The sequence below is a fragment of the Staurois parvus genome, unplaced genomic scaffold, assembly GCF_062004578.1.
Source record: "Staurois parvus isolate SC_StPar_1 unplaced genomic scaffold, SC_StPar_1.0 ptg000763l, whole genome shotgun sequence".
NCBI lineage: Eukaryota > Metazoa > Chordata > Amphibia > Anura > Ranidae > Staurois > Staurois parvus.
Genome location: NW_028318559.1, coordinates 988525 through 1015025, shown reverse-complemented (window position 1 = coordinate 1015025; position 26501 = coordinate 988525). Strand labels below are relative to the sequence as shown.

General features: G+C 46.0%; 2 protein-coding genes across 2 annotated transcripts; both read right to left on the bottom strand.

Moving 5' to 3' along the window:
* Window positions 1-4115: 4115 nt before the first annotated feature.
* On the bottom strand, window positions 4116-7142 carry LOC149444923 (uncharacterized). The gene is made up of 3 exons (XM_089654395.1): window positions 6212-7142; window positions 5658-6024; window positions 4116-5579 (listed from the first exon to the last, which is right to left on the bottom strand). Exons 1-3 carry the CDS (start codon window positions 7140-7142, stop codon window positions 4232-4234), a joined length of 2646 nt encoding a protein of 881 aa, XP_089510521.1. The 3' UTR covers window positions 4116-4231.
* Window positions 7143-17966: 10824 nt separating this feature from the next.
* On the bottom strand, window positions 17967-19397 carry HNRNPA0 (heterogeneous nuclear ribonucleoprotein A0). The gene has a single exon (XM_089654400.1). It carries the CDS (start codon window positions 19264-19266, stop codon window positions 18397-18399), a length of 870 nt encoding a protein of 289 aa, XP_089510526.1. The 5' UTR covers window positions 19267-19397; the 3' UTR covers window positions 17967-18396.
* Window positions 19398-26501: the final 7104 nt, after the last annotated feature.

The following is a 26501-nucleotide window of genomic DNA, read 5'->3' as shown; positions in this document are numbered from 1 at the left end:
ACCTGGTGTTCGTAAGGACAGTAGACATTAGCCACAGTACTTGGTCGTGTGCCACCTCTTAGAAACAAGTAACGGGCTTCGGGGTCCGCCAACATGTCCAAAAGTTGGAACTGAGAGTGTTTGGAATGGAGAATTGATACTCCTTTGGTTTTGGAATGTGCAGTAGTGGCATGGTAAGAGTTTATCTGATAGTTTCTGTATATGGCCTGTCTTGAAGTGGGTTTCCTGTGAAAAGACTATTTGGGCCTTATATTTATGGAGTGTAGATAAGACTTGAGATCTTTTTTCAGGGGTGTTAAGGTCCTTGGCGTTAAGATAGACGCATTTCAACGAGCAGGGATGGTTAGGAGGAGTTGTCAGAGACATATTGAGCTAAAGAGGCCCCGTGTCCCACTGCTTGCTAGGGTGTAGTAGATGACCAGAGACACAGCCACCAGGTATGTCTTTCGCCAAATGAGGGAGGTTGGTGGGGACACCAGAGCAAGAGTTGAAGGGGAAAAAAAGAAGAAAGAAAAGGGGGGGAGGGAGTGGTGAGGAGAGAAAGTAAAATTTAGATCAGAGATGAAGAGTAAAAAAACAAATGGAGGTTGCTTTAGACTCACCCACCTAGAAAGTGAGCCAAGAATCCGGAAGGTCAGCTAAGCGCACAGGCATACAGTAGCTGTGTGGGAGAGGTGGTTTGGTAGGTCAAAAGAGATTGAGGAAGCACAGTAGAAATCCTCCTATAGTAGAGTAGGCGGGAAACTAGAAGTAACATTGCAAACCTATAGACCAGAAGGTCAAATAACATTTGGTCAGTAGCATTAAGGGCTGACATGTTACTGGAGGCCTATTTCCTCTACCGCAAGTTGTACATAAACAAGAACCAAACAGAAAACTATATTATTTTCAGCAAGGTCAGAGTGAGGCGTAGGCAGTTAGTTTGTTGAGCCAATCGACTGAGTATTATCCTAGAAAAATAATCAAGTTGTGTAACATAGGGACAATAAGAAACAGCTTGAAACCATATAGAACAGTCGAAAACAGTATTGGAAGGGCATCACCTGGACCTGGGAGTAGAGCGAGGACCCAAAGTAATAAGTGGGGAAATTCAAAGGTCAGGCCTGACCTACCCAAGTGGGCTATATAAGTCTAATCTGGGTATGGGGGGGGGGGGGGAATCAGAGCAAGGGAATTGGAGATGGCAATAGAATGTGTGCATATTTAAACCCTTGCATGCCCAGACATACAACTCAGCAGATACAAAAGAGTACTTATTTTGGGATCATAATATACATTTAGGGAAAAATTTAAAACACCTATCTTGCAGATCAAGTAGACATAGTATGCAGTTCATGGGCATAAGGAATCTCACTTCCTCATCACAGGCATCTAAACCATATCTGATTAGCACAGGCAGTGAATCCAGTATGTTAAAAGTAGTGATAAATTGGGCATAAGCCTTCTCTTGGCTTCCAGGATTCAAACATCTCCAATCAAGTGTATGTGCAGGCAAATATGCCCCCCCAACAGATTATTGTGGATTTACGTAGAGCCAGCCCAGATATTGGGTGCAGCCAATTCTCACTGCCCAGCCATTCGACTTTGCCATATATAGAGAGACTCTCTCTGGAGCTTTTGCTGTTATGTCGAAAGGGCACCAGGAGGAACATGGAGCTACCGATTCAAGCACATGACAGCATAATTACCAGATTCCATTTCAAATGAGTAGCTCATAAACGCAGGGTTAAATGGCGATGAGCCAAATCTCTGAAATCAAAGTTCTCTGAAATCAAAGTTCTAGGACCTATACGCGTGAGCTCGGATCAGGGACCCCAGCTCTCCATCTGCTCCTGTTCAACAGAACAGCTTAATCTGAATTTGTCTACTTAATTATACCTGTATTCTAGAATAAACTAGAGAATATTATCAGAAGATCACATACAGTTTTCCATACAATGTACAAAGATAAAGGAGCAATGTACAATTGAGGCATAACAGACTTTGGATGGGGCTAATGACTTTGCCATCTCATGCATGTAATTAGGTGTATCAGTCAGTCTGTGATCCAAGATAGGATATGCAGTTCTAACCGGCACATTCCGAGCCATATAAAGAATTATCCCATTAAGGTACGAGGAGAAAACAAAGGGGGGGGGGAAGCAGTTGGTAGAAATTAGGGATTCTCTAGGATCCAAGCATATTTTGTAAGTAGCAGAGGGGATGGTCCAAGGCTGTAGTACCACATAGGTTGTAGTCTGATACAATTAGATCTAAAGTAGTCCAGAATTTTCATGACATGTCCCAGATGACATACCTTAGATGAGGCAATGGTGATCCATTATGAGGGAATAAAAATCAAATCACCAAGAGAGAAAGGAAAAAACAAAAACAAGAAAAGGGAAGGTCCCTTTTCAGAAAGTCAAAGGTAAGGGCAGATAGGCCTTTAGACCTTTGTAGATGCAGGCACAGGTGTATTTATCTGTAGAGAATCAAGGACTCCTGGCTTCCACCTGGTTCCGGCATTGAGCAAAGGTGCCTGGGCTGCGGTGTTCTGATTCTCTCCATAGCTGTTGTGAAGCTGGGCACAGTGGGTCCATCCTGCAGTTGCGGAAGCATTGCCGTTGGGCTTTTGGTGAGGGGCTGTGCAAGACAGACTGCCAGGGTTCAGATGGGGAAAAGGAGTACCACTCCAGTAAGTCAATTTGTGGGAGATCTAATTGGTCGCAAAAGGTCTGGAGATCCTCAGGTGTACAGAGCAGGGCTGTTCTCCCTCTTGTGGAGGCAGATAAGCAGAAAGGGAATTTCCACCTGTAAGGGATATTTTGGGCCCTGAGGGCATCTAGCAGGGGGCGAAGTGTTAGCCTATCCTGTAGAGTGATGTGTGACAGATCTTAAAAAAACCAAGTTACACTTACGGTAACGTCTTTTCCAGGAGTCTTTCAGGCCAGCACTCTGAGAGACCTCGGCTCCTCCCCATCTGAGGAAACACCTCCACCTACAATAAAAAAGCTCCACTCCCCTCTGACCTCAGTTCTCCAAGCATCCTCCGGTCATCTGGGGAGACACAATGCGAGACAACATAATCATAATAAGCCATCTTCACATAACCAATATCAACAGTGGGTGGGAAACCGGTGCTGGCCTGAAAGACTCCTGGAAAAGACGTTACCGTAAGTGTAACTTGGTTTTTCCCCTACCGTCTTTCAGGCCAGCACTCTGAGAGGATAAGCGAGTACTCACCCTTCGGGCGGGCTAACTGCTTGTAAGACCTTACGACCAAAGTCCTGCTCCTGCACCGAGACCAGGTCCAGTCTGTAATGCCTGGCAAATGTGTCATAGCTGGACCATGTTGCCGCTCTGCAAATCTGCCCTGGGGAAACCCCTGCTAACTCTGCCTGGGTAGCCGCCACAGCTCGGGTGGAATGTGCCTTGATACCCTCCGGGACCTCCAGGCCTTCTGCCTGATATGCTCCTGTAATCGCCAGCCGCAGCCAGCTGGCCAGCGTCCTTCTAGACGCCTTCTTGCCTCTTCTAGTCCCCTTAAAAAAAACAAACAGGGATTCGGTGCTTCTGAACTCCCTAGATTTCTCTAGATACTGGAGAACGCACCTTCTGACATCTAAACAATGATACCTCTCCTGATCTACCCCCACCGGGTCAGGAAAAAATGAGGGAAGGACAATGTCCTGTTCCCTCTGGAAACTCCGAGCTACCTTCGGAATGAAGGACGGGTCTGGTCTGAAAACGATCCTGTCTGAAAAAATACGGAGATAGGGTGTTCTGATCGAGAGGGCCTCCATCTCACACACCCTCCTTGCCGTGGTAATCGCCACCAGAAAAGCCGTCTTAATGGTGAGCTCACCTATTGGACAGGACTCCAAGGGCTCGAACGGAGCCCTAGTCATCCCCCCGAGCACCTTGGCCAAATCCCACACCGGAAACGGTCTGGACCTCGGAGGCCTCTGCCTCACCAGAGCTTTGAAAAACCTACTCACCAACGCCTCCCTGGCCAGGGGCGTCTCCAAGAACACACTGAGGGCCGAGACCTGACCCTTGAGCGTGCTGACAGACAATCCCTTGTCCGCTCCCGCCTGCAGGAATTCCAACACCGAAACCAAACTATGGGTTGCCACTGCTGTCCGGTCACACCAGGCTGTAAAGCAACCCCAGACCCTACCATAAATGGCCTGGGTCTCCTCCTTCCTACTGGCCAGTAATGTCGCCACCACCCTAGGCGAGAACCCCTTCTCTAAGAGGAGCTGCTGCTCAGAAACCAGGCCGTTAACCGCAATCTTCCTACGCTGGGGCAAAGAACCGGCCCCTGTGTTAACAAATCCACTCTTGGTGGCAGCTCCCAGGGTGGACGAGAGGCCAAACTCTTCAGGGTCGCAAACCACGCCCGCCGCGGCCAGAAGGGAGCTATCAGGATTAACGAGGTCCCCTCCGTCCTGAATTTCCTCAGGACCAGGGGGAGCAAAGGAACCGGGGGAAAGGCGTAACAAAGCCGGTAGTCCCACCTCTGACCTAATGCGTCCACCGCTCTGGACCCATCCCAGCGGGATAGAGAGAAGAAATTTGGGACCTTGTTGTTCCTTCCGGAGGCAAAAAGGTCCACATCCGGGGATCCCCACCTTCGCACAATCTCCTGAAAGACATCGGGGTTCAAGGCCCATTCCGACTCCCTGAGCCGAGTCCTGCTCAGGAAGTCTGCCTTCTGGTTCAGCTCCCCCTTTAAGTGTATCGCAGACAGGGACGCCAAATTCAGCTCTGCCCAGGACAACAGTGTCGCCGCTAAGGCCCCGAGGGCCTTGCTCCGCGTCCCTCCCTGCCTGTTTATATAAGCCACTGCCGTGGCATTGTCCGTCAGGACACGCACGTGCTGGCCCGTGACCCCCGCCTGGAAGGAGTGCAGAGCCTCCCACACTGCCCTCAATTCCTTCCAATTCGAGGATTTGTCCTTCTGCCCTAAGGACCATTCCCCCTGAGTCACCAAATTTCCCAGGTGGGCTCCCCAGCCCCTGGCGCTGGCATCCGTAGTGACCTCCGCGGAAATCGGAAAGCACCACAACAGCCCCTGAGTTATGCTGGACGATCTCCTCCACCACCATAGAGACCTTTTCACACTGGGGGGCACCAAGACCCTGCGTTCTAGGGAGTGACACTTCCTGTCCCAAACCCTCAGGATCCACAACTGGAGGGGACGCATATGCAGACCTGCCCACTGAACCGCCGGAATGGACGCTGTCAGCAATCCAAGTACCGACATGGCCTGTCTTATGGACATCGACCTGCTCCCCTGCAGTAATCTGACTCCGGCCTCCAACTTGGTGACTTTTTCCAAAGTCAGGCTGGTCTTTTGGTCTACCGAGTCTAGAGTGTAGCCCAAGTAAATCACCTTCTGAGAAGGCACCAGGCAGGACTTCTCCAGATTCAAAATCCACCCCAAGCTTTCCAGATGGTTCCTCACTATAACCAGGTCTTGCCGTAAGTGAGCCTCTGAATCCGCGAAGAGCAGCAAATCGTCCAGATAGGCCACCACTGAAATCCCCCTCAAGCGGATAGAAATCAGTGCCTCCGACAGAACTTTGGTGAATACTCTTGGCGAGGAGGAAAGGCCGAATGGAAGAGCCCTGAACTGCCAGTGTCGAATTCCTTCCTCCCCCCCCACTGCCAACCTGAGGAACCTCTGAGAGGCTTCCGCCACGGGCACGTGTAGGTAGGCGTCCTTCAAGTCTATGGATGCCATGAATGCACCTGGTGGGATTAGGGACCTGATCGTAAAAATGGAGTCCATGCGGAACCTCCGGTAACGCACTAACTTGTTCAAGGGTTTCAGGTTCAAAATCAGTCTGAACGCCCCAGACGGCTTTTGAACCACAAACACATGGGAATAAACTCCCTTCCCTCGCTCCGCTACTGGAACCCTGGAGATGACCCCCTGGGACTCTAGAATCTCCAAAGCGCCCACCAGAGCCGCGTCCTTCGTCGGATCCCTTGGATGGGTCGTCACCAGAAAAGTCTCGGGTGGCGGTCTCAGAAATTCTAACCGGTAACCCCTTTGGATGACATCCAAAATGAAGGGGCTGGTGACCACGGCTTCCCACTGTGGGAGGAATGCCGCCAATCTTCCCCCCACAGGAGGAACCAAGTCACCTTGGTTTTTGGGGCTGCTCAGGAGGGCGAAAAATCGCTCCCCCTCTTCCCCTACCTCTCTGTCCAGCCGACCTACCCTGACCAGGCGGTCGCAGGCTCAGCCTCTTTGCTGGGCGGGCCTTCCGTGTCCCCCCCTCCTGCATTTTCCTCTTGAGGGGGAAGGACTTTTTCCTATCAGCTGTCCGGTCCAATAATTCCTCCAACCCCGGGCCGAACAGACAGTCTCCTGTGAGGGGGATGCCGCATAACCTAACTTTTGAAGTGATGTCCCCCTGCCATGTCTTTAGCCACAGCGCCCTTCTGGCTGAATTGGTCAGGGCAGCAGACCTGGCCCCCAATCTCACCGACTCTGCGGAAGCATCCGCAATATACCCCACTCCTTGCAAAAGGGTCTCAAAAGAGGCCAAGATTTTTTCCTTGGGAGAGTCTGCCACAATATGGGCCTGTAATTGCGTAAGCCAATACTCTAAGTTCCTGGCTACCACTGTCGTAGCCATGGCCGGCTTCAGGTTGTACAGGGTCGAGTCCCAGGCCTTCCTAAGGAGAGACTCCGCCCTTCTGTCCAATAAGTCTGGTAAGACCCCCATGTCCTCAAACGCTAGGTCAGTTCTCCTGGTCGTTTGGGAAAAGGCCGCGTCTAGCCTGGGGCTCTTGTTCCAGACCGCCTCCGGGTCTTCCGAAAACGGAAACCTTCTCCTCAATGCTTTTGAGAAGAACGGTTTCCTTTCCGGGTCTTGCCACTCCTTCTTAATCGTGTCTACCAAAATGTCATGCACAGGAAACATTCTGTGCTGGTGCTCCTCCAATCCCTGATACATTTGGTCGTGGAGAGATAAGGCCTTAACCTCCTCCTTAATGTCCAGGGTTTCGTATATAGCCCCCAGGAGCTCATCAACCTCCTCTAGGGTCAACTTATACCGGGAGGGGCCCCTCCCTTCCTCCGAGGGACCCTCACCCACTGATTCCTCCTCAGACTGGGAGTCCCCCACAGGTTCCTCCCCGGTCATAAGGGGTTCCCGACGACTCACCGAAGCCACCTGGGGGGGGGGGGAAGCGTAGGTAATGGGAGGGCAAACCTCTCCATGAGGGACTTGAAGGAGTCGAAGGTGGTAGCCAACTCCTTCACTGACCTAGCTAGGTCCCCCTGTTCCGGCTTCTCCTCCCTCACCAACCCCTGTATACATGGGCCACAAAGAACCTTTCGCCAAGATTCTTTTAAAACTTCCTTACAGGAAGGGCATCTCCGCTTGGGCTCCTGGTGCCTAAGTTTAGCTCGGGCCTTGCCCTGAAAGACACAAAAGAAAAGGGGGGAGGAGGGAAGCCCAATCAGTCCGACACTAAACACCCCCCCCCCTGCTTCCCGGCAGAGCAAACAAGGGCCTGAAAAACCGCAGACCCCTTGCCCTACCTTCTGCTAGGGGCCCACAGGTAGGGGAGGCCTCCACTGAGGCACCTTACCTGTGACTGGCTGGTGCTGGCATCTCCTGGTCCAGCACCGCCATATTCGAATTTCGCGCCGCCGTGGTGTGAGGGCCGCGACCGGAAGTGGAAGTCGCGGCCCTGGGCGAAGCCCCGCCCCTTCCACCGGAAACCGCCGTCTCCCGACGTCCGGCCCGGCAAAGCCCTCAGACCGCCAGCATGGGAAGGAGCGGAACTCCCCCCAATCCTCCCCAGACCTCACCACGGCCACCCCGACACCCCCCCTCGCCGGAGGGGGTCGGGGGGCGAAGAGCAGGTAAGTGCCCTGTCCCGTCCCCCGGGATGCACTCTCACTGCTGGCAGCCTGCCCTGGGAGGATATGCAGCCGGACACTCCGGCCTTCACTCCCGGCTGCGTCGGGCCTCACAGCCGGCTATCCGGCCCTCGGCTCCCCTATCGTCTTCCTGCGCCTCCTCGTGTCTCCCCACCGGAGGAAACACCTGAACTGAGGTCAGAGGGGAGTGGAGCTTTTTTATTGTAGGTGGAGGTGTTTCCTCAGATGGGGAGGAGCCGAGGTCTCTCAGAGTGCTGGCCTGAAAGACGGTAGGGGAAAATCTTGTTCTCATTATCTTGATATAGAAAACTACCTCTCTCTCTGGCTTTGTGCAGTATTTCTTCCTTAAAAGGAAGATTCCAAAGACAGCAAATAACGTTTCTGGGGCATCAGGCATGATGGATCTCGATTGGAGTGTCTGGAGGTCTGGCTAGCAGATCATTCAAGATGGAGCACACAGCTTGTACTAAGGTGGGTTGTTTACTAGATTCAGAGAGCCCCTGCAGCCTGATATTGTGCCTCCATCCCCTGTTGTCCAAGTCTTCTATATGTCTGTGCATTTCCGGTAGTTCAGCCAGCTGAGTCATAGGTCCGCTGCACTTGTTTAATGACATCAGCATGGACTCCCCCAGCCGAGTGGCAATGGACTGTATGTCGGAGCAGAGGTCCACTATCACTGCCGACAGGGTATCTTTTATGTCAGCTTCCACCAACTGAAGATCTACAAGACTGGGGAGTGGGGCTGTAGGTATGTAGGCACCTTTTCCCCCACCTACTTGTAGCTCTGACTCACTGCTAGGGGAGCACTGCATGGAGGCCTGGGAGTCCACGCAGTCTTCTGTGTGCTGGGTCCAGAAAAGAACTGGAATGTTGCAGCTTAATTGCGTGCCACTATCCCGTTGTGTTTGGGGAATCTAGGTACTTCTCCCCACCTTGCCCATGCTCATCTGAGGTGGAGGGTATCCAGGGAATTTTTAATTATTGGTAAAAATCCACAAAAAGGTGTCGACTTATGCTTAAATTGTGGAGATAATGGTTTGCTGTTTAACTCCTGAAGTAAATATGACCTGTATCTCTTACTGGTCATATCATTTGTGATGTATTCTGTGTCCACTCAATTTGGGATGTGCCTTATGCTAAACTTGCCTTTTATTTCTATACATTTGATGTGCAGGAACTGTACAATTTCATATTATATTGTTCTCACACCTGTGTTGGTATTCAGGCATTTTTTTTATTATTACAGGCATGTCTGAAAACATTTTAGTATACGACAGTGTCTATAAATAAATATTTATGCATTTGTTTCTGATCTGATTAGTTGAAATATTTGTACAAATTAACACAGTAAACAAGCGCTACAAAGGTAACAAGGAGAAATGTATCAAATTTGTTGGTAAGAAACTAAAGCCAGCTACAGAGAAGGAAAGAAGTATTTGATCCCCTGCTGATTTTGAATGTTTGCCCACTCACAAAGAAATGATCAGTCTAAAAATCGAATGGTAGGTGTATTGTAACACTGAGATACAGAATAGCAACAAAAAATTCAAAAGAAATGCATGTCTAACAAATTATGCACTGAAATGCATGTTCCTGAGGGAAATAAGTATTTGATCCCCTTCACAAAACATGACTTAGTACTTGGTGGCAAATCCCTTGTTGCCAATCACAGAGGTCAGACGTTTCCTGTAGTTGCCCACCAGGTTTGCACACATCTCAGGAGGGCTTTTGGCCCACTCCTCTTCGCTGATCCTCTCCAAGTCTTTAAGGTTTGGTGGCTGAAGTTTGGCAACTCGAACTTTCAGCTCCCTCCACAGATTTTCAATCGGATTAAGACTGGCTAGGCCACTCCAGGACCTTAATGTGCTTCTTCTTGAGCCACTCCTTTGTTGCCTTGGCCATGTGTTTTGGGTCATCGTCATGCTGGAACACCCATCCACGACCCATTTTCAATGCTCTGGCTGAGGGAAGTAGGTTCTCACCCAAGATTTGCCGGTACATTGCCCCGTCCATCATCCCTTTGATGCGGTGCAGTTGTCCTGTCCCCTTAGCAGAAAAACACCCCAAGCAGAATGTTTCCACCACCATGTTTGACAGTTGGGATTGTGCTCTTGGGGTTATAGGCAGGATTCCTCTTCCTCCAAACATGGCGAGTTGAGTTATTGCCAAAGAGCTCGATTTCGGTCTCATCTGACCACAAAACTTTCAACCAGTCCTCCTCTGCATCATTCAGATGTTCAGTGGCAAACTTCAGACAGGCCTGGACATGTGCTTTCTTGAGCAGAGGGACCTTGTGGGCCCTGCAGGATTTCAGTTCTTGTCGGCGTAGTGTGTTACCAATTGTTTTCTTGGTGATTAAGGACCCAGCTGCCTGGAGATCATTGACAAGATCCTCACGTGTAGTTCTGAGATGATTCCTCACTGTTCTCATGATCATTGACACTTCACGAGGTCAGATCTTTCATGGTGCTCCAGAACTAGAAAGACTGAGTTGTTTTGTGTTTCTTCCATTTGCAAATGATTGCAGCAACTGTTGTCACCTTCTCACCAAGCTGCTTGGCGATAGTTTGGTAGCCCAGTCCACCCTTGTGTAGGTCTACAATCTTGTCCCTGACATCCTTGGACAGCTCTTTGGTCTTTGCCATGGTGAAGAGTTTGGGATCTGCTTGTTTGATTGCTCCTGTGGACAGGTCTTTTATACAGGTAACAAAATGAGATTAGTAGCACTCCCTTTAAGATACTGCTTCTAATCTCAGCTTGTTACCTGTATGAAAGACACCTGGTAGCCAGAAATCCTGCTGAATGATAGGGGATCAAATACTTATTTCCTTCACTGAATACATGGATTTGCATTTTGCTTATTTTATTCATGTTATTTACCTTTTCAGTTTTCCTTGTGTAGATATACAAAAATCTCCAAGACTGCTGCTGGACACTGCCAATTTGGATATGATGGCAGCACCCCCAGAGCTATCATTGAAGCAATCTCTATAGTATCTTTGGCAAAAGGATTTGTAGGGGGAAGGGAAGGTGGAGCCTGGCCAGCACAGACAGCATTTAAACACTCTCATAAAAAAAGAAAGCTATGATGTACAAAGAGGGAGGTGGCTTGGCTAGGGAATGGACTTTCTGCAGTAATCATTTTTTTTTTAGCAAGTTGAAGTTCACATTGCAAATTAGGGATTTTCTTGGATCCAAGAATATTTTGTAAGTAGCGGAGGGGATGGTCCAAGGCTGCAGAACCACATAGGTTGTAGTCTGATACAATTAGATCTAAAGCAGTCTGTAATTTGCAGCGTAAGAGATGACATACTTTAGGCGACGCAATGGTGATCCATTGTGAGGGAATAAAAATCAAATCACCAAGACAGAAATGAAAAATCAAAAAAAGGGAAAGTCATTTCTCAGAAAGTAATAGGTAGGGGCAAATAGGACTTTAGACCTTTGTAGAAGCAGGTACAGATGTATATATCTGTAGAGAATCAAGGACTCCTGGCTTCCACCTGGTCCCGGTGTTGAGCAGAGATGCCTGAGCTGCGGCGTTCCAATTCTCAGCAGCTTCGTACAAAGGTAGCAAGGAGAAATGTATCAAATTTGTTGGTAAGAAACTAAAGCCAGCTATACATGGATTTGCATTTTACTTATTTTATTCATGTTATTTACCTTTCAGTTTTCCTTGTATAGATATACAAAAAGCTCTAAGACTGCTGCTGGACACTGCCATCTTCGATATGATGGCAGCACCCCCAGAGCTATCATTGAAACAATCTCTATAGTATCTTTGGTAAAAGGATTTGTAGGGGGAAGGGAAGGTGGAGCTAGGGCAGCACAGAGAGCATTTAATCACTCTCAGAAAAAAAAGAAAGCTATGATGTGCAAAGAGGGAAGGGGCTTGGCTAGGGAATGGACTTTCTGCAGTAATCATTTTTTTTAGCAAGTTGAAGTGCACATTGCAAGTGAATAAGTAATGTAAAAAGAAAAAAAGCATGTTGGCATTTAAAATATTCATTTTCACTTGCCTGCAATTCAAGTTGATGACGAAGTTCTATTAAATGATAATGTCTAAGATTACAATTTAAATTTTTTGTGTACTTTGTCAGCCCAATAAAGTTATACCATAGTGGAGAGAAACATGGATGCTAGTTGCCTGGTTGTAAAGCCAATGCTCTGGCTTCTACTGCACAGCAACTATGTAGATAAGGACTCCTCACTTTATTCTGGCTTTCTTGATATGCAAACTTGTTGTGTCAGTGACTCAAAGTATTAAAGCACACTAGCCAGGCCACCGCAATGCATGGTAATGCACTACTGTACTTTCAAATGAACGGTTGCCTTAAAGCAGTAGATAACGTTCCTATATTTTATTTTAAGGTGCCCCCGGGTGGGTTGAGCCATATTGTGCTAGTATTCACAACAAATTAGTATATTGTGGTAGACCTACCTGTCAAAAGGTGCCCTCCAGTGCTGCGGTGAGATTGATCTGGTGGGCCCCCAGCACTTCCATCTTCACCTGACCTTCCTTCTGGGTTCCGTGCCTTCGGCTGTTTGATAGACCGGCCTGTGATAACATCACCACCCGCACATACGCGTCATAGATCAGGGCTGTAAATGTTCGTTGGAGGGTGCATTTATACCAGAAGAGACTGATAGGGTCTCTTGTCAAATACCCTGCCTGTCAGCAAATTTTAAAAAAATGAAGTTTACTTCCACTTTAACAGAACACATTAATGCACTGTGGTGTGAACCAGGGCTGAGTTTCTTGTTTCACCCTTAGAAGTGTATATGATATTGTTAATAAAGCAGAGAATTTAAAAAAGAAAAAAAGAAAGACATCAAAAATATACTTCCCAAGTTGCTTTGGTATATTTTGGCTACAATAGATTACCAACAAACTAGAAGATAAAGTAAGAACAGTTACATTTGTGGCCAGGGCAACAAAACTAGGCTGCTGAGCCATGGTTTTACTGTTCCCTTTGTTTCAGAGACAGAAGGGCAAGGATGTGCACATGCCGTGTGGCAAAATGTATACCCAATAAATAGTTCTGTCACCAAGTGAATGGGGATATGTCGCAACTACAGGCAATGGCACAGGCTTAGTGTTAAAACAGGTGTTGAGGTATTTTGTCTCCCATTTATCTGTCAAATGAAAAACAATCCAACACAAATGCCTCAAGTATAAAACAAGCCCTTACACTGCTTGCTGGATAGCATGATCACATTGAGTAAAAGCCTAGTCTTAAAAATGTATTAAAACCAAAAATGTAATATATTAGCGCCTACCAATAATTAAATGTAGTGGCTGCATTTGTTTTCTTTTTTTAGGCACGCACCCCCCATTTTCACCTGGTGATCTGGCCAGTAACACACCTCCTGTATTAGAGTGCCCCCACTCTGGATGCTAGCACATCTAACGAATTTAGGGCTAAACTCCAGCTAATGCTTTATAAGCAGTTACAGCAAACCATTTTTTTCCCTTTTGGGATAAAGGGTTAACAAAAAAGGTGCATTTTCTTTTGGGTGACATTTGTTGTGCAATGAAGTTTACCGCAGCTGCTACGTGATTTATTGCCTGACAATCGCAGCCGAACTGCCCCAAGTTTTTAGGTGCCATTAAAATGAATGGCATCTGAACACACAGTTCACAGTAAACATGATTCAAAATGCTCTAGTGTGAATGGGGCCTCAAGACAATTGCCAAGGCCTACGTAGAAAAGCCTGGCCACAGCTGCTGTAGGAAAGGACCCTTGCTCTCTGCAATGGTCTGCTACACTTCCCCCCCTCCAACAAGTCAGGGCTGGTTTATAATGTGTACAGAGACCTGTGTTTTTCTGCACCAAAGAAATGCAGGTCTTTGCAATGGCAAACGGAAGACAATTGTTTTGTGTATCTATAATGAAAGTGATATCAAATGGAGCAGACATATACATCTGCATTTTTCCGCACCACGGGAACAAATGTAAAATGCATACACATTTATAAATGCAACGCAAGTAACCCGCATCCCCAACGCCCTATAGCAAAAATACTGCTACAGGGCAGCACGGGTGTGCAAAATCACGAATATATACGTGATTTTGCATTTCTGGGTAGGGGACGCATGCTGTCAATCACCTGGTCCCGGCCGGTAATTACTCACCCACACCTGGTGATTTCCGACAATCACCGACGGAGGAAGACTGTTTTGTTTACTAAAAGTTCTCCTCCCGGTCTGCTTGAGCACACTGGTTAGGATGGCTGTGCACAGCACAGCCATTCAGAACAGTGCGATTACAGTGAGACACACACCGCCCCCTAGTAAATCACACCCCGAATCGCCCCCCCACACAGTTAACCCTTTGTTTGATCACCCCTGATGTTAACCCCTTCCTGCCCACTGCCATTAGTGTCAGTGCTTTTTTTTGTTAGCACTGATCACTGTATTGGTGTCACAGAGGATGTTAGTGACACCAAGTCACTCAGTATCAGAATGTCTTACGCAGTCCTGCAATAAGCCGCTGATCGCCGCCATTACTAGCAAAAATAAAAAATCCCAGTATATCTACCGCCGATTGTAAACGCTATAACTTTAACTTTTTTTAGCAAAGACATGTCGCAGAATACATTTTGGTGTAAATTTACAGCAAAATTTGATTTAAATTTTTTTATGGGACGTTTAATAGCAGTCAAAAATATTGTTTTTTTTCTCAAAATTGTCAGGCTTTTGTTTTTTATAGCGCAAAAATTAAAAAGAACACAGACGATCTAATACCAACCGAAAGAAAGTTCAATTTGTGGGGGAAAAGAATGTAAATTTCATTTGGGTGCAGTGTTGCAAGACCATGCAACTGTCTAAAGAACGCAGCACCATAACGCAAAAAATGGCCAGGTCAGGAAGGGGGATAAATTCTCAGGTGGGCAAGTGGTTAAAGTGATGACACAGGCAATAGAAAAAAACATGTATAAAAATGCACTGAAACACGCATGCATTTTTGCACATTCTGGTGTGAACAAACCCTCATAGTTCTTCAGTCAGCAAAGCTCCTGTGCTCTGCTGAGCATGTCTGTCCTCTGCAGAGTGATCAATGTTTCCACAGAGCAAACAAAGGTCCTTTGCTGCAAAATACTGGCATGGGACTTTTTTTTTTTTTTAAAAAAAGCTGAACTGTATTAAGACGATTTTCAGCTTTATGTCACTTTAAATTGTTAGTTTGGGTGAAGAAGCTGGTCAAAACAAACTATCTCCTACACCAACAGGTGTGCCCATGTTTCCAAAGCTATATACACAATATAGAGCCTTGTGTTCTGACTGTGGGAAGAGAACATCTCATTCCACATCCAGAACAAAACTGAGTCAGGCTGAGCGGCACTCAGCCATTCATAGGCAGCTTTGCATTCTCAATGGATACAAAGATTCCTCTGATTGGCTGGCAAATTACATCACAAGTTTCAACTAAGCCATTCAGAAGAAGCTTTCTATTCAGACAATACAAAGCTGCCTATGAATGTATGAGCGCCAATTTTGTTTGAGGTGTGTAACAGGCTGTTTGTGTCCCACAGCCAGAACACAAGTCCCGTATACTGTATCTAACTGAGGTTAAATACATTTTGCACAGCACACCCAGCGGGTGCACGGGTTAAGCTGCCCATAGATGGAGCAATTTTCTTTGCTGCAACCAGGAAACTTCAGCTTTAACTGAAGATAACTTCCACCTGAACATTTATAGAACACACTCCCTCTGAGTTATCAAAGGTTTGTGATGCATTCAGCTCCCAAAATGTGTGTTCAACCCCATTACACTCAAACACATACGTGTAGCAGCAAAAGGGGGGGCTTTAAAACCCACACACTTCACATATGTTGCTGGATGGTCATTTATGTGCTGGGGGCACACTATCAGCAAACAACTCTTGGTCCAGGCTAGATTGGTAGCCAGCGGGACTGGCTTACAATAATGTGACCACCATGGCAGTGGTCACTAATCCTTCCTACCCCTCAGGCATGCTAAACTGTTTAAATGGATGCCAGGATTGGCAGAAAAGGATTAAGATCTTGGTAGAGAACTGCATTTTACCATCTCTCTGACCCACTATAGCAAAATCCACCCTTTCTCCCTGTTGCAACCACCCACTGGAGTTTCATTCCTCCAGATACAGTTTACTTACTCAACTCTGGACTAAATTTTAACATATCCATAAAGAGGGAAAAAAACAGCAAGTGACCCACGAGTTCTGAAAAAGGGAACCATATAATCAAGGCATATGTTCATCTTTATAGTATTAAAATCAAAAATATTTTGCAGCTTACCAATCAGATGAGGTAAATTTTTTTTTTTCCTTTTAGACCCCCCTTTTTCACCTGCTGATCTGGCCAGTAACTCCCTTTTGTACTAGAGTGCACCTACTCTAGCAGGAACAACAGACACCTTTGGACAGCAAAAGTCAGTGTGGAGGGGAAGGGAATGTTAGATCACTAGCAGATTTAACTAGTGTCAAAAATTTAGGCCAAACTCCAAGTAATACTTTATAAGCTGTGCAGTTTTTTTTCCTTACACAAAAGCTAATCGCCCCCATCAGTGGTAAATAGTTTGTCTCAACCCTAACTACATTTTCAGGACAGTTTATTTTGAAAAATATGACTTACAGATCAGATCCAGATCACCAGATAAAAATAAAGGAAAAAAATTAATACAGCCTTAGCCTCCAAGAACTGGTAAGCTTCATTTGCTTTTCTGTTTAATACGGCTTAAATACCTTTTTTCAGTAATATATTTAAAGCTGCACTGGCTCTAAGCACTATACGAACGGAATGTAGCTTCTGGTATATACAGTACATAGTGCTGGGTTCTGGTTGTGAGGCAGACTTCCTGTTTCCGGAACAAAGCATCAGTGCTCAGCATTCATAGGCAGCTTTGTATTCTGTGAATACAAAGCTTCCCCTGATTGCTTGAGGCAGTCTGATGGTGTCATGCTCTCAGCCTGTAAGATGAATCTTTGTATTCATTGCCTACCTATGAAGAGCAGAGTGCTGCTGAAACCAACTTTGCTTTGTTCCGGGTGTGAAACAGGAAGTTTCTCACAGCTGGAACCCAGAAGTACTTACTGTATGTAGTGGAATCCAAGTATAGTGCCTAGAGCCAGTACAGCACTTAGGAGCAGGAAATAGTTCATTTGGACCAGCTTGGTCCAATCTATTTGACATCAGCTTTTCGTACAGTATTGCATAACTGCACAATTTCCAGTTAAAGTAGCATGGTGTGGAAAAGCAAAAATTGTCCTGGTCATAAAGGGGCAAACTCTTAAAGGGCTTTAAGTATAACAATTTTTTTTTTTTATATAAGAGTGCAGAGGCATTAGAACACTTGTCAGTTTTTAAACAATGTATGTGCCCCTTTGGGGAGATTCACCATTTGTCCTGTTTACCATCAGTGAAAGTAAAAAAACCCCATATTTTCAGTTGTCCCTAGAAAAGTAATAGGAGACTAAATCTTCCAATGGGGACACTAGTTCTTGTAACCTGGGGGTCCCCAAGAAATTACCTTAATTTGCAGGGAATATTCTCACTTCCTGTTTGGCAATGGGGAATCTCTGCAATGGTACACAGATGGAGAAAATGGAGGGGAAAAAAAAAAAAAAAAAAAAACACAAAAACGGACAGGGGTTATAACCCTCCCTTGCTCTATCCAAAATTAAACAAACAAAAAAAAAAGTTTCCCATAGATCCACTTTAAGCGATCTATCTATAAAAAAAAACAAAACAAAAAAAAAAAAAAACAAGGACTCATAGCTGTACCAGGCAGAGACCTCTTAACCATTTCCCACAGATCTGGCACATGTATGCAGCCCTAGGTAAACATTTTACTGTGCTGAGAGTATGTTCCCACATTAACTAGTACCAGAAAGCTCCCCATGCATAGTTATGATCAGGAGCATTCTGACCACATGGCCGCTAATCACATGATCTGAATGCCCGCATCCTGGCATTTAGATACTCTTAAAGGACCAGGAAGGGGTTACACAAAACATTCCATGTGTTTATATAACACTTTTGCAGCATTAAGGCCTGCATTGTAGAACAATAATTTTAGAAGACCTGTAAGTGTAATCTTAAAACATTTTGGTTTTTATTAAAAATAAGGTCAAACCAAATGCACAAATCCTACGCAGTTAAATGAACATTATATGTTATAGAAAAAAAACATAAATCTTGTATTTTCAGATAACCGGATGCTTGAAGGGAAACAATCCAGACGGATAGGACATTCAGTGAAGTCATGAACAAAAAAAAAAAAAAAAAAGGAAAATAAATTGTGACTCCTCAGCAAAGTCCATGTCCAAGAGGTGGCTTAGCAATGATCAGATGGCAATAGAATGACTAGGGGTCAGGATGAGAAGACACTAAAAAAAAACAGGCCCGGCCGAACAGCGATCCAGACGAGTGAGAAGAGAACAGCCAGGTCTTATGGTAGGTAACAAAAGCTGAGAAATCGTCCATGGCTCAGTGATCGGGGGATAGATGAGTCCACAGCAGTTCAGAAAGAGCCGTAAGATCCGCCCCCTCCGTAGGCCCCGGCTCCATGGTAAGGGCCCGAGCTGCTATTGCGCCCCCAGCCGCTGGTTCCCGAGCCTTTCATGGGCCCATAGGCAGACATGTGCTGAGAATAGTTCCCGAAGCCATTGTAGCCGTTGCCGTAGCCGCCCTGCTCGCCGTAGCCTGCATAGGAGCTGTAGCCGCCTCCGCCGCCATAGCCGCCCTCGTAGCCGCCTCCATAGCTTTCCCTCCCCCCGGAGAAGCCGTTGGCAGAGCCGCCGCCTCCTCTGCCCCGTCCTCCGCCCCGATAAGACTTGGCTCCGGGGTTGTTCTGCATGGCATCCCGGGGCACGGCCTTCTTCACCTCCACGCGGTGCCCATTGATGTGATGGAACTTCACCACGGCCGCCTTGTCCGCAGCGTCGTGGTTGGTGAAGTGGACGAAGCCGAAGCCGCGCTTCTTGCCGGACTCTTTGTCGGCGATGATCTCCACCATTTCCACCGGGCCGAACTGGGAGAAGTGCTCTCTGAGGTGGGCCTCCTCGATGTCCGTCTTCAGCCCCCCCACGAACAGCTTGTTGACTTTGGCGTGGGCGCCGGGCTTGGACGAGTCCTCCCGGGACACGGCTCTCTTCAGCTCCACGTTGGTGCCATCCAGCACGTGAGGGGAGGCGGCCACAGCGGCGTCGGCTTCCTCAGCGGAGGAATAGGTGACGAAGCCGAAACAGCGGGAGCGCTTGGTCAGCGGGTTCACCACCACCACACAGTCCGTCAGGGTGCCGTAGCCCTCGAAGTGACTCCTGAGGCCGGCCTCCGTAGTCTGGACGTTGAGGCCTCCTATGAACAGCTTACACAGCTGAGACGTGTCCATTCCGCCGCTCTCCGCTCCTCTCCGACAATGAACTCGCTGCACGTTGGGAGCCGCTTTTTTCTTTTTTTTTTAGCGCGCAAGAAAATGCAAACGCTGATTCGTACGTCACCAGCCTGCAAAGGAACTTCCGGTCATAGGACCTAACCTTTGACGACGTGGGGTGGTGCCTCTTTTGATTGGTCTGTAGGTTTAGCTGCTCAGGGCCGCCATTGCAAAGATGTGAAAAGGAGTGTGCACGTGGGGGAGGATGACTATGGTGGTGCGGTTATAGGAAGTGAAGAGCCAGTCTTTAAATGCCACATAAGCTCTATTGTATTGATGTGACTGAAGAGAAAATCTAGATAGGAGCCTCTAAAATTCATTATTATTATACAGGATCTATGTAGCACCAATAGTATGTTGTGCTTTACAAACAAAAGGGACAATGGGACAATTAGCAATTTAATATAGTAGGAATCAGAGGGCCCTGTGCCTTCTAAGAGGGAGGGTCAGAAGACAAAAGTTATTGTATGCCCCTTGAGGGTTAGGGACTAATGTGAATGTTTTATATATATATATATATATATATGTACCTGAAATAAATTAATAATAGTACAGTTATTAGGCGGGGGTAGGGTAGGCCTCTCTGAAGAGAAGGCTTTTCAGGGATTGTCTATAAGTGGACAAAGTAGGATATAGTCGGACAGATTGGGGTAAAGCGTTCCAGAGGATGAGAGAGGCTCAGGAAAAGTTCTGGAGGCGAGCGTAGGAAGAGATGAAAAGGGAGCTAGAGAGTAGGTCTCGGGAGGAACGAAGAGAACTGTTTGGTTGGTATACTGAGATTAGATTAGTAATGCAGCTGGGGGCTAGGGTTGCCACCTCACACCTTTTATATAGAAAAAACTTCAGCGCAATAGATACCTCCTAACAGATGTGCAGCTATCATGTGACGTGTTCCCACATATAACAAATGAATAAATAGTGAAAAATGCAGCACAACAAATAAATAAATGCGATGATGCTACTATCTCAACTGATGCTTCTATATCAGCTGTAACCTTTGAACCTGCTGAATATGTATTGATAAACAGTGACAGTAAACAATACTCCTCCGTGCTTGTGAATATTTAGTAGTCCAATATATGCTTCCTTGTCATATATTCCAATGGATATACAGTATATAGACCCACACATAATCTGTAACATCCACAGTGCTTTGTGATATTTTTACAACATAGATCGTGCAACTTTATACAACATAAATCGTTATGAACAGTCCCTTTTATTTCACAATAACTTCGTGTAGACTGGTGTAGTCACACCACTGTATACAAGTGTATGGTGCTCCTGTTTCACCCCTCAATGCTCTTCCACCTCCAACACACTTATGCGTTCACCTCAAAGATTGACCCATAGGGGTTTATTTACTAAAGCTGGAGAGTCCAAAATCAGACTTCCTTCTACATAGAAACCAATCAGCTTCTAACCTCAGCTTGTTCAATGAAGCTTTGGCAATGAAACCTGGAAGCTGATTGGTTTCTATGCAGAAGGGAGTCTGATTTTGGACTCTCCAGCTTTAGTAAATAAACCCCATAATGACAGGTCAAACTGAACTTTTCCCTTTTAATACAGGCAGGTATAATGGTACAAAGTCTTCCCACTCTTTGTTAATTCTTTGCCAGCACTTTTGTATTGATCCACTCTACTCCGCAATCGTGTAAAAAAAACGTTGAATATAGTGTAGTATGTACAACCAAAATAGCCTTTATACAGTGCTCCAAGTTGAATTCATGCTGTAATCCCTCTTGCAAAATGGCGCATGTAGACTTCCGGTTTACGGCTTGACGTCATCGGCGTACCCTACGTCACGTGTTGTGATGTAAAGTGTAGGGTATGCCGATGACGTCAAGCCATAAACTGAAAGTCTGTGCTGCCATTGTACACATATGAAATTTGTATCATTTTTTTCACACAAATAGAGCTTTCTTTTGGTGGTATTTAATCACCACTGGTGTTTTTATACTTTGCTAATCAAACAAAAAAAGATAGAGACTAAGAAAAACTTTTTTTTTTAAAGATTTTCAATTATAACATTTTGCAAACAGTTAATTTTTCTTATAAATATGAATCTGTATCCAAAAAATTATACACTATAATACCCTGTGAAATAACACGAAAGATTTCACCCTTGAAAGTATAAATCAATAATAATAAACCTGTGACAGCGTGAGGAAAGTGCTGCCGATAACTGACAAGGGTGTTTACATCGTGATCAGCTGTGATCGGACACATCTGATCATGTGGTGAAGGGCCACTGTGATTGGCCCTTTACCATGACGTGATCAGCTGTGTCCAAAGGACACAGCGATCACAGAGAGAGCCTGGTGTGCGCCGCAGCAGGGGGCACTGTTCTTGGAGGATGTCATATGACTGGTTCCTGCCTGGTGATCTGCAGTCATCTGCTTCCTGCAAACCCGAGCTGGCATTACCTGCTACACCAGCCCTCATGCCATTCTGTGTCCCCACACTCCCTGTCATTACTACTAGGGGTGTTGGACCAGAGGTGCAAGAGAAGCCCCCTCTCCAGCTCTATCTTCACCAGGTACGTGACAGTACCACTCAGCCAGATGTTGGAGACTGAGAAGGGGGTTTCGCTTCTAGAGGCACTTTGCCAACAAATCACCTCCTTTACCCAAGCAGCCAACAACCTGCAGGAGGGTTATTTCTAGCTGGAAGGCCAAATCCAGTCCATGGCCGCCTCCTCTGCAACCTCTTTACCTGCTGCAGCTCCTGTGCCCTCCAAGTCTGAACAAACTACAGCTGCACCTGTGATCATACCACCACCAGAACCCTGAGTACCAACTCCAGAACGGTTCTCAGGTGATTGGCACAAGTATTTAATAATGCTTGTGAATTATATTTTGCCCTGCAACCATGGACTTTCTCGCTTGAATCCACTAAAGTGGGATTTGCCATTTCACTGCTTCTCAGAGAGCCACAGTCCTGGACCCATTTCTTTCTGGAGCAGAACAGTTCATTCTTAAACACTATCAAGTCATTGAAGCAATGGCACAGCTCTATGATTATCCTCAGTGATCTTCTACTGCTGAATCCACCCTACATGCTCTCCAGCAAGGTTGTCGACCTGTCGAAGATTATGTCTCAGTGGAGTTCCTACACTGGCTGGAATGATGCAGCCCTATGGCATCAATTCTGTTTGGGCCTATCTGAAGGCCTTAAAGATGAACTTGCTAGAGTGGGGGTTCCCAGTTCTCTCAATGGCCTCATTAGCCTTGCTATCCAGCTTGATAGCAGACTCCGGGAAAGGCAAGCAGAGAGATCTAGTATCACCAGACCTACCTGGATGTTGCCACGAGCGTCATCAGCTCCTGTACCTCCTCCACTTGCCAACGTACCCACGCCTTCTGATGTAAAACCAATGCTACTGGTACTCACGTTCACTGCTCACTAGTGAGGAAAGACTGTGTAGATGCCGGAATAACCCGTGCCTTTGCTGTGGGGAAGCAGGTCACTAACTCCAAAACTATCCTGTGAGATAAGTTTAAACCTGCTTCCTCTATGTATTTCTCCAACTGCTCTGTGGGAAATAAGTCTGCTCACATTACCTTATATCTCTTACTACAGACTTCCGGAAAGAACGTTCAGGTTCCAGCTATCATTGACTCCAGGGCCTGCAGCTGCTTTATGGGTACCAACTTTGCTCAGCAGCACCAGATCCCCCTGCAGCCTAAGATCCATCAATTGTCCATCCATCTGACTGATGGATCTCATTTTAAGTCTGGACCAATAACTCAAAGAGACTTGCCTTCTACTAACTTCACCTGATACTGGTAACCGAGAATATTTGTGCTTGGACATAGTCCCATCTCCCCTGTTCCCTGTCATTCTGAGCATTCTCTGGTTACAAGCACACAACCCACAGATAACATGGGCATCAGCAGAAGTGCAATTCCTTATACTAACTGCCAACAGCATTGTTTCCAGTTAACGTCCATTAAACCTATGCCTGTTCTTGGCCTGCACTCTGATCCTTCTGTCTCACAACTTGTTCTTCTAGCATACTACGAGTTCCTGGAAGATGATAAAAATCAGGCTGACATTTTGCCATCCCATCAGCCGTATGATTGTCCAATTGAACTGCTGCCATGGGCTGAAATACCTTTTGGACACATCTTTCCTTTCTCTGAAGCCCAATATATCGATGAGAGCTTGGAGAAAGGCTTCATTCGGCCTTCCGCATCCCCTGCAGGAGCTGGTATTTTCTTTGTAGAAAAGAAAGATCACTCCCTTTGTCCCTGTGTTGATTACAGGGAATTAAATACAGGTGAAACTCGAAAAATTAAAATATCGTGCCAAAGTTCATTTATTTCAGTAATGCAACTTAAAAGGTGAAACTTATATATGAGATAGACTCATTACATGCAAAGCAAGATAGTTCAAGCCGCAATTTGTCATAATTGTGATGATTATGGCTTACAGCTCATGAAAACCCCAAATCCACAATCTCTGAAAATTAGAATATTATATGCAATCAATAAAACAAGGATTGTACATAGAACAATATCGGACCTCTGAAAAGTATAAGCATGCATATGTACTCAGTACTTGGTTTGGGCCCCTTTTGCAGCAATTACTGCCTCAATGCGGCATGGCATGGAAGCTATCAGCCTGTGGCACTGCTGAGGTGTTATGTAAGACTAGGATGCTTCAATAGCGGCCTTCAGCTCTTCTGTATTGTTCGGTCTCATGTCTCTCATCTTTCCCTTGGCAATGCCCCATAGAGTGGGGTTCAGGTCAGGCGAGTTTGCTGGCCAATCAAGCACAGTAATCCAACAGTCATTGAACCAGGTTTTGGTGCTTTTGGCAGTGTGGGCAGGTGCCAAGTCCTGCTGGAAAATGAAGTCGGCATCCCCATAAAGCTCGTCTGCGGAAGGAAGCATGAAGTGCTCCAAAATCTCCTGGTAGATGGCTGCGTTGACCCTGGACCCTGGAATGAAGCACAGTGGACCAACACCAGCAGATGACATGGCTCCCCAAATCAACACAGACTGTGGAAACTTCACACTGGACTTCAAACATCTTGCAGTGTGTGCCTCTCCATTCTTCCTCCATACTCTAGGTCCTTGGTTTCCAAATGAGATGCAAAAGTTGCTCTCATCAGAAAAGAGGACTTTAGACCACTGAGCAACAGACCAGGTCTGTTTTTCTTTAGCCCAGGTAAGACGGTTCTGACGATGTTTGTTGTTCAGGAGCGGCTTGACAAGAGGAATACGACATTTGAAGCCCATGTCCAGGATCCGTCTGTGTGTGGTGGCTCTGCACTGACTCCAGCTGCAGTCCACTCCTTGTGAAAGTCCCCAACACTTTTGAATGGCCTTTTCCTGACAATCCTCTCCAGGCTGCGGTCATCCCTGCTGCTTGTGCACCTTTTTCCTCCACACTTTTCCCTTCCACATAACTTTCTATTAAGGTGCTTTGATACAGCACTTTGGGAACATCCAACTTCTTTTGCAATTACCTTTTGAGGCTTTCCCTCCTTATGGAGGGTGTCAATGATGGTTTTCTGCACAACTGTCAGGTCAGCAGTCTTTCCCATGATCGTGATTCCTACTGAACCAGACTGATAGACCATTTAAAGGCTCAGGAACCCTTTGCAGGTGTTATGGCTTAATTAGCTGATTAGAGTGGGACACTTTGAGCCTAGAATATTGCACCTTTTCACAATATTCTAATTTTCTGAGATTGTGGATTTGGGGTTTTCATGAGCTGTAAGCCATAATCATCACAATTTTGACAAATCACGGTTTGAACTATCTTGCTTTGCATGTAATGAGTCTATCTCATATATATGTTTCACCTTTTAAGTTGCATTACTGAAAAAAATTTACGTTTGCACGATATTCTAATTTTTTGAGTTTCACCTGTACATTCACTGTCAAAAACAGTTACACATTGCCTCTAGTTCCTGAACTTTTTCACTGCTTCAGGACAGCTAAAGTGTTGACAAAACTTGACTTACAAGGGGCATAGAACCTGGTGCGGATTCGTGAAGGGGACAAATGGAAGACAGCCTTTCACACTAGATTCAGCCACTTCGAATATCTAGTCATGCCCTTTGGGTTGTGTAATGCACCAGCAACCTTTCAGCATTTCGTAAACAATATTTTCAGAGACTTTCTAGATCTGTTCATGATTGTGTATCTTGATGACATCCTCATCTTCTCAATATCCATAGAGGTGCACCGTGAGCATGTTAAAAAGGTACTTCTATGGTCGCCTATGAGAGCATGGACTATATTCAGAAGCTGAAAAATGTGAATTTGATAAACAATCCAATTTCCGGGACATATTATTTCTATTTCAGGCATTTCCATAGACCCCCAGAAAGTCAAGTCTATCTTTGAATGGCCTGTACCAGAAAGTCAAGTCTATCTTTGAATGGCCTGTACCAACGGACAGAAAGAGCGCGCAGAGATCTGCCATCATTTCTCCCATTACCCAGCTGACAAAGCAAAATATTTAATTTCAGTGAACATCCTCGGCACAAGCTTCATTTGACCACCTAAAAACTTTGTTCCCCACAGCACCAATTGTGCAACACTCAGATTCTACATCACCTTATGACCTTGAGGTGGATGCCTTAGAAAATGCAGTCGGTGCCATCCTGTCACAGTGCCAGGGCGTGAAGTCCCTCTTACATCCTATTGCTTTCTTTTCTACAAAACTCAGCCCTGCAGAAAAGAATTTAGATGTAGGGGATTGTGAGCTTCTGGCGATCAAGTTAGCCCTGGAATAATGGCGCTACTTGCTAGAAGGGGCAGCTCATCCTATTTTGATCTTCATAAAAATTTAGAGTACCTCAGAACGGCCAAATGATTAGGACCTTGTCAAGTCAAGTGGGCATTATTTTTCTCTCGCTTCACTTTTCACATAACTTATAGGCCAGGTTCTAAGACTGGCAAGCCAAATGCATTATCACACATGTATCCAGAAGATGAAGTGCCGTGTCAATCAGACACAATTCTGCCAGCCCAAAGGTTTTTGCTGCTTCAAGGAGATCTGATTACTCAGATAAAGCAGCCATCTGTAAAGGATGTCCTACCATGAGATGTCTGTCTTCAGGAACAAGGAGGTCTGTTTCTGCATAACCAGAAGGTGTTTGTACCCCCATATTTGTTTGAATTTATATTTTGATCACTTTTATTCTCACAGGGAATATAAATATCCCCTGTGAT

Excerpts from the sequence above, each read along its gene's own strand:
- LOC149444923 (XM_089654395.1), bottom strand. The coding sequence starts at position 7,142 with ATGACCGGGGAGGAACCTGTGGGGGACTCCCAGTCTGAGGAGGAATCA. Across the intron at positions 6,025-6,211 it reads CCTGCGACCGCCTGGTCAGG|AATTTCTGAGACCGCCACCC; the intron begins GTAGGTCGGCTG and ends GTTACCGGTTAG. Across the intron at positions 5,580-5,657 it reads GCCTCTCAGAGGTTCCTCAG|AGTATTCACCAAAGTTCTGT; the intron begins GTTGGCAGTGGG and ends CTCCTCGCCAAG.
- HNRNPA0 (XM_089654400.1), bottom strand. The coding sequence starts at position 19,266 with ATGGACACGTCTCAGCTGTGTAAGCTGTTCATAGGAGGCCTCAACGTC.